The 8,488-nt window shown below is 55.0% G+C and overlaps 1 protein-coding gene across 2 annotated transcripts in view; it reads right to left on the bottom strand.

Moving 5' to 3' along the window:
• Window positions 1–8,130, bottom strand: part of ipo8 (importin 8) — a 115,760-nt gene extending 107,630 nt beyond the window's left edge. Inside the window, exon 1 of one of the 2 annotated variants that reach the window (XM_038781106.1) lies at window positions 7,801–8,130. In XM_038781106.1, the coding sequence (XP_038637034.1) occupies window positions 7,801–7,884 (84 nt within the window). In that variant the 5' untranslated portion in view covers window positions 7,885–8,130. The remainder of the gene's footprint in view (window positions 1–7,800) is intronic. The other variant, XM_038781107.1, reaches the window with a different exon arrangement.
• Window positions 8,131–8,488: the final 358 nt, after the last annotated feature.

The following is an 8,488-nucleotide window of genomic DNA, read 5'->3' on the forward strand; positions in this document are numbered from 1 at the left end:
AATGAGGAGTAAAGTTAAATTAAATCCATTACATTGAATTTTATGACTTGAAATTACTTTCTTCTACAAGAGATCACCCGTTCAATTAAACTATAATTCATATGAATAAATAAATGGTGAAAATAAAGCTTTTAGAAACAATCTGAGACAAAACTTAGTGTAGCCAATCCACCCAACCTGCATATCTTAGGACTGTGGGAGGAAACCGGAGCACCCGAGGAAACCCTCGCAGACATAGGGAGAAAGTGCAAAAACTCACCCGAGGTTGGAATCGAACCCGGGGCCCTGGCACTGTGAGGCAGCAGTGCTAACCACTGTCCCGACCACTGATGATTGCAAATTTTTGTAAATCACAAAAATGTATATATGTTGACTTTCCCGAGTAGATGAGCTTGAATTGTTTTCAAAATATATGTAAAACAATTTACTCTTAACAGATTAAACAGTTTGATTAATAAGCAAATTAGAATTAAAAGTCTTTGTGTTCGTAGATATAGTGAGATTGAATACAGAGGTAAAGGGTCACTTAAATTCTGAGAACAATCTCAAATTGAATGGGAAACGGGTGTGTGATGTGGTGATAAGTAAAATCCCTTGGTGCAGAAAGTGGATTCTCAAAGCTCTGAAGAGTCATAACGTTAACTCTCCCCACTGCCAGACCTGCTGAGTTTTTCCTGCATTTCCTACTCAGAGATCCTGATTGTTTAATCTTTCTGACAGTAATATACACATTTTTTAACAACTGAGAGTTCAAACCCAGTCTTCAAACCCAGACCACAAGCCATGTTTTCTTTAAAAGACCATAGACTGCACTCTTGTGCCACAAATTACTGTTAATGCAAATTGATAATCACATGGCAATGTCAATGGGACATCCGGGACCTAATGAATGATGTGCCCAGTGGTGTAACTCCATAACCAATAAGAACAGGAAAAACAAGATTAGAAGATCAGACAGCCTCAAGACTTTACCACCCACTCCTCATAAACCTTGATTCCCTCAGAGGTCAAAAATATATCTATCTATCACAGCCTATACATTCAATGATGGGGCAAAAACAATTGCAAAGATTTACAAACAAAGAAAAGTACAGCACAGGAACAGGCCCGTCGGCCCTCCAAGCCTGCATACTGCCCGTCTCACCTAAAATCTTCTACAATTCCAGGTTTTTAGTGAGGCAGATATCATAGAATTTACAGTGCAGAAGGAGGCCATTCGGCCCAACAAGTCTGCACCGGCCCTTGGAAAAAGCACCCTACCTATGCTCGCACCCACACCTCCACCCTATCCCCATAACCCAATAACCCCACCTAACCTTTTGGACACCAAGGGGCATTTGGAATGGCCAATCTGCCGAATTTGCACATCTTTGGACTGTGGGAGGAAACCGGAGCACCCAGAGAAAACCCACGCAGACACAGGGAAAACGTGCAGACTCCGCACAGGCAGTGACCCAGGCCAGGAATCGAACCTGGGACTGTGAACAACTGTGCTAACCACTGTGCTGCCACCTACTCACATCCGATTCATGTATTGTCAAGACATCATTTTTTAAATTTTTTTTATAAATTTAGATTACCCAATTATTTTTTCCAATTAAGGGGCAATTTAGCGTGGCCAATCCACCTACTCTGCACATTTTTTGGGTTGTGGGGGCGAAACCCACGCAGACACGGGGAGAATGTGCAAACTCCACACGGACAGTGACCCAGAGCCGGGATCGAACCTGGGACCTCAGCGCCGTGAGGCGGTTGTGCTAACCACTAGGCCACCGTGCGGCCCCTGTCAAGACATCATTAAACGTCATTATCGTACCTGCTTCCACCACCTCCTGCGGCAGTGAGTTCCAGGCCCCCACTACCCTCTGTGTAAAAAAAAAACATCCTTCGCACATCTCTTCTAAACTTTGCCTCTTGCATCTTAAACCTATGTCCCCTAGTAATTTACCGTTCCAACCTGGGGAAAAAGCTTCTGACTATCCACTCTGTCAATGCCCCTCATAATTTTGTGGACTTCTATCAGGTCGCTCCTCAACCTTCGTCATTCCAGTGAGATCAAACTGAGTTTAGCCAACCTCTCCTCATAGCTAATGCCCTCCATACCAGGCAACATCCTGGTAAGCCTCTTCTGTACTCTCTCCAAAGGTGGTGTGGCGACCAGAATTGAACACTATACTCCAAGTGTGGCCGAACTAAGGTTCTATACAGCTGCAATATGACTTGCCAATTTGTATCTTCAATGCCCAGGCCGATGAAGGCAAGCATGCTGTATGTCTTCTCGACCACCTTCTCCACCTCTGTTGCCACTTTCAGTGACCTGTGGACATGTACACCCAGATCCCTCTGCCTGTCAATACTCTTAAGGATTCTGCTATTTATTAGACCTTCCAAAATGTATTACCTCACATTTGCCCGGATTAAACTCCATCTGCCATCTCTCCGTCCAAGTCTCCAACCGATCTATAGCCTGCTGTATCCTCTGATGGGCCTCATCACTATCCGCAATTCCACCAACCTATGCGTCGTCCGCAAACTTACTGATCAGGCCAGTTACATTTTCCTCCAAATCAAAGCACTGATCCCCGCGGAACACCACAAGTCACAGTCCTCCATTCAGAAAATCACCCTTCTATGACAGAGCCAGTTCTGTATCCATCTTACCAGCTCATCTATGATCCCGTGTAACTTCACCTTTCGTACCAGTCCTCCATGACGGACCTTGTCAAAGGTCTTACTGAAGTCTATGTAGACAACATCCACTGCCCTACCTTCATCAATCATCTGTCACTTCCTCGAGAAACTCAATCAACTTAGTGAAACACAAACTCCCCTTCACAAAACCATGCCTCTCGAAAATATGACCATTTGCTTCCAAATGGGAGTAAATCCTCACCAATAATTTCCCTACCACTGACGTAAGCCTGTAATTTCCTGATTATCCTTGCTACCCTTGTTAAACAAAGGAACTTCATTGGCTATTTGCCAGTCCTCTGGGACCTCATCTGTAGCCAGTGAGGATACAAAGACTTCCGTCAAGGTCCCAGCAATTTCCTCCCTCAGTATTCTGGGGTAGATCCCTTCAGGCCCTGGAGATTTAATATTTTTTCATGATGCCCAATACTCCTCCTTTTTGATATCAATGTGACCCAGACTATCCACATACGCTTCCCTTTGAGTAACAAAATTCCTCAGCACAGCCCGAAATGATGGTCCTTTGCCCTGAGTTTGCGCCATTTCTAGATTTGGCAATCAGTGGAACCTCCAGTGTCGAACCTATCAATTCCATTCAGAATTCACTTCCATCATCTCTCATTCTTCTAAACCCCAGAGAAGGCTCAATTTAATTGGCCGGTCGTCATAGGACAATCGTCTCATCCCAGGTATCAACTGAGTGAACCTTCCCTTTCCTGCCACTAATATATCCTCCCTCACAGCCTCTGGCCCCTATCTCTCTTGAGCTCCCAGCCCCGCCCTGGACCCTCTCTCTTAGACCCCATTCCCCCCCCTCACATCCCCCCACCACAATTCATAGCCGCCCTTAAACCACCCCACCTATCCACTTCCCCTACTTCTGTCCTTACACCCCCTTAGACACCCCTCAACTCTACCCCTCTCAAAAACACCCCCCCCCCCCCCCCCCCCCCGGCTCCATAAGACGACAAGCCATAGGAGCAGAATTAGGCCAATCGGCCCATCGAGTCTGCTCTGCTATTCAATCATTTTCTTTTTCTAAATTTAGAGTACTCAATTATGTTTTTTTCCAATTAAGGGGCAATTTAGCAAAAGAGAAAGGAACTACAGGCGCGCTTTGACTGACTATCTACCATGAAGGCGGTGCGCCAACTGAGACGAGCAAGGGGTGTAGTTTACGAACATGGAGATAAGGTATGTTAGCAGGTCAGCTACGGAGGGAGGCAGCGGTAAGGGAAATTGTTCATGTGAGGGATAGGGCAGGAAAGTTGGTGGTGGCTCCATATCTGATTAACAAAGTTTTTGAGGAATTTTATGAGAGGTTGCACAGGTCAGAGCCACCCGGGGGAGACCGTGAGGTGCAGGAATTTCTAGATGGTTGGAGTACCCAAGGTTAGGAGAGGGGACAGGGCTACATTAGAAGGAGCGATAGTGGAGCAGGAGATAAAGGATGCGATTGGGAGGATGAGTCGTGGAAGGTGGCAGGGCCGGATGGGTTTCCGGTGGAATATTATAAAAAATTCAAGGATAAGCTGGCACCCCTGATGGTGGGGATGTTTGAAGAGGCGACAGGGAAGGGGGTGTTGCCACAAACTTTGGGGCAAGCATCAATTTCCCTGTTGCTAAAAAAAGATAAGGATCCGATGGAGTGTAGGCCCATATCACTTCTGAATGTGGACGCAAAACTATTGGCGAAGGTACTGGCAGATAGGCTGGAGGACTGCCCCCCGAAGGTGTGAAGATCAGACGGGGTTCATGAAAGGGAGGCAGCTCTTTTCAAACGTTAGAAGGGTATTGAACGTCACTATGGCACTGGCAGAGGGGAAGGAAACAGAGGTGGTTATGGCATTGGACGCTGAGGAGGCGTTCGACCGGGTAGAATGGGGGTACTTGATGGCAGTTCTGGAGCAGTTTGGGATTGGACCAAGATTTGCGAACTGGGTAAAGCTATTATATAAGGAGCCGAGGGCGAGTGTCTGCACAAACAACATCAGCTCAAGATACTTTTCTCTCCACCATGGGACTAGGCAGGGATGTCCTATGTCCCCCCCTGCCGTTTGCACTCGCGATTAAGCCATTGGCCATCGCTTCAAGAAGTTTGGGGGTATGGAAAGGAATAGTGCGTGGAGGAATAGAGCATAGGGTATACTTGTACGTCGATGACTTGCTGTTATGCGTTTCGGAACAGAGTGTGTCGATAGGGGGAATATTGGAGCTGCTTCGAGTGTCTGGGTCTTTCTCGGGATACAAACTAAATCGAGACAAGAGTGAGTATTTTATGGTGCCTCGGCCAGGAGTGGGGGGGCTGCCATTCCGTAGGGCAGGGACTCACTTTAGGTACTTGGGGATGCAGGTTGCCCGGGAGTGGGGAGGGCTCTGCAAGTACAACATTTCTAGTTTGATGGGGAGAGTGAAAGCTGATCTGGCAAGGTGGGATGGTCTCCCTCTGTCACTGGCAGGTCGGGTACAGGTGGTTAAAATGACCATGTTGCCGCAATTTCTGTTTATTTTTCAATGCCTGCCGATTTTCCTGCCAAAGGCTTTTTTCAGAGAGATTGAGGGAAAGATTACTTCGTTCATATGGGGAGGGAAGGTGGCCAGAGTTAGAAACGTGCTTTTACAGAGGGGAAGGCAGGCAGGGGGTTTGGGTCTTCCGGATCAGTATTATTACTGGGCCCTCTCCCCAACCCCCCTCACGACCCACCCTCCCCAACCCCCCTCACGACCCACCCTCCCCAACCCCCCCTCACGACCCACCCTCCCCTACCCCCCTCCCGACCCCCCCTCCCCAACCCCCTCACGACCCCCCCTCGCCAACCCCCCTCACGACCCCCCCTCCCCAACCCCCCTCACGACCCACCCTCCCCAACCACCCTCACGACCCACCCTCCCCAACCCCCCCTCACGACCCACCCTCACGACCCACCCTCCCCAACCCCCTCACGACCCACCCTCCCCTACCCACCTCCCGACCCCCCCTCCCCAACCCCCTCACGACCCCCCCTCCCCAACCCCCCTCACGACCCCCCCTCCCCAACCCCCCTCACGACCCCCCCTCCCCATCCCCCCTCACGACCCCCCTCCCCAACCCCCCTCACGACCCCCCCTCCCCAACACCCTTCACGACCCCCCCTCCCCAACACCCTTCACGACCCCCCTCCCCTACCCCCCTCACGACCCACCCTCCCGACCCCCCCCTCCCCAACCCCCCTCACGACCCACCCTCCCCAACCCCCCCTCACGACCCGCCCTCCCCAACCCCCCCTCACGACTCCCCAATCCCCCTCACGACACTCCCTCCTCTAACCCCCTCACGACCCCCCCTCCCCTACCCCCCTCACGACCCCCCCACCCCCCTCACGACCCCCCCTACCCCCCTCACAACCTCCCCTCCCCCCTCATGACCCCCCTCCCCCCTCACAACCCCCCCTCCCCTATCCCCCTCACGACCCCCTCCCCTACCCCCATGACCCCCCCTCCCCTCCCCACGAGCCCCCCTCCCCAACCCCCATGACCCCCCCTCCCCTCCCCACCCCCATCACGACCCCCTCTCCCCCCTCACGACCCACCCTCCCCCCTCACAAACCCCCCCACCCCCTCACGACACTCCCACCCCCCTCACGACCTCCCCTCCCCCCTCACGACCTCCCCTCCCCGCTCACGACCCCCCTCCCCTACCCCCCTCACGACCCCCCTCCCCTATCCCCCTCACGACATCCCCTCCCCCTCACGACCTCCCCTCCCTCTCACGACCCCCCCTCCCCTATCCCCCTCACGACCCCCCTCCCCCTCACGACCTCCCCTCCCCCCTCACGACCCCCCCTCCCCCCTCACGACCCCCCCTCCCCTACCCCCCTCACGACCCCCCTCCCCTATCCCCCTCACGACCCCCCTCCCCCTCACGACCTCCCCTCCCCCTCACGACCCCCCCCCTCACGACCCCCCCTCCCCCTCACGACCCCCCTCCCCCTCACGACCTCCCCTCCCCCTCACGACCCCCCCTCCCCTACCCCCCTCACGACCCCCCTCCCCTATCCCCCTCACGACCCCCCCCTCCCCTATCCCCCTCACGACCCCCCCTTCCCTATCCCCCTCACGACCCCCCCTCCCCTATCCCCCTCACGACCCCCCCTCCCCTATCCCCCTCACGACCCCCCTCCCCAACCCCCCTCACGACCCCCCTCCCCAACCCCCCACCCCCCTCACGACCCCTCCCCACCCCCTCTCCCCCCCTCATGACCCCCTCCCCCCTCACGACCCCCCCTCCCCCCTCACGACCCCCCCTCCCCAACCCCCCTCACGACCCCCCCTCCCCTCCCCACCCCCCCTCCCCTCCCCACCCCCCCTCCCCACCCCCTCTCCCCCCTCTCCCCTCACGACCCCCCCTCCCCAACCCCCCTCACGACCCCCCCTCCCCCTCCCCCCTCCCCTCCCCCCTCCCCCTCTCCCCCCCCTCACGACCCCCCCTCCCCAACCTTCCTCACGACCCCCCCCTCCCCAACCCCCCTCACTACCCCCCCTCCCCAACCCCCCCTCCCCACCCCCCTCACGACCCCCCCCTCCCCAACCCCCCCTCCCCAACCCCCCTCACGACCCCCCCTCACGACCCCCCCTCCCACCCCCTCTCACGACCCCCTCTCCCCCCTCACGACCAACCCTCCCCCCCTCACAACCCCCCCACCCCCTCACGACCCCCCCCACCCCCTCACGACCCTCCCACCCCCCTCCCTACCCCCACCTCTCTACCCCACACGACCCCCCACCTCCCTACCACCCACCTCCCTACCTCCCTACCCCCACACGATCCCCTCCCCTACCCCCTCCTCACACTCCTGTCACCCTCCCTTCCCCATATTGCCCCCTCCCTTCCCCATATTGCCCCCTCCTTCCCCATATTGCCCCCGCCCTTCCCATATTGCCCCCTCCCTTCCCCATATTGCCCCCTCCCTTCCCCATATTGCCCCCTCCCTTCCCCATATTGCCCCCTCCCTTCCCCATATTGCCCCCTCTTCCTTTCTCTGACCCCCTCCCAAGTAGCCAGGCCGCAGCCAGGGAACCGAGCAAAATCCCACGCAGACGGAAAAGCGGCAGCGTGAGGCGGCTCCACACCTGATTGAGCTCGGTCTCGGCCGCGATCCTTTGGTTGGGGTCGATGGTGCCTTTCAGCGCCTGTATGATCCGGTTGGGGTCCATTTTCCTCCGCTTACTCTGTTTTTGGCCCGTGATCTATTCGGGGCGGGCGGGCCGGCGATAACGCCAGTGAGCGATTGTGTTTCTTTTTTTCGTTTTTCCTCCCTCCGCACCCGTGCGTGACGCGCGTCACTCAAAGGTGGCGCCAAACACTAAATTTAACCGGCTAGCGCCCCACCGCCTGCCGACGCCAGCCTTGGATACCATGGTAACGCTGCCCGCCGCCGCCATTCGAGGCTCCGGAGGGAGAGCCTGCGTGCCGTCACTGTACGGCAACACAGTTAACGTCACCACAAACCTGAGCGTCACTGTACGGCAAACACGTGTGACGTCACGGTACGGCGTTCGGCCTGTTGCGTCATTGTACGGCAAGACGCGTGTGACGTCGCTGTACAGCACATGCCATCACCTTCCTGCTGATTAGAACTGGCATTCACATGGTTTCCCTGAGAAAGGACAGCTCCTTCCACCCTGCTTCCTGTAAGGTAGTGATGGACAACCTCCTGCTTCATCTCAGTGGGCCGAAGATTGAAATCAGGCTTGTTCATTCACCATGAACAAGATCAAATACATTTGATGCAAGCAGAATATTTAATAATGAGTTATA

This window comes from Scyliorhinus canicula, chromosome 20, assembly GCF_902713615.1.
Source record: "Scyliorhinus canicula chromosome 20, sScyCan1.1, whole genome shotgun sequence".
NCBI lineage: Eukaryota > Metazoa > Chordata > Chondrichthyes > Carcharhiniformes > Scyliorhinidae > Scyliorhinus > Scyliorhinus canicula.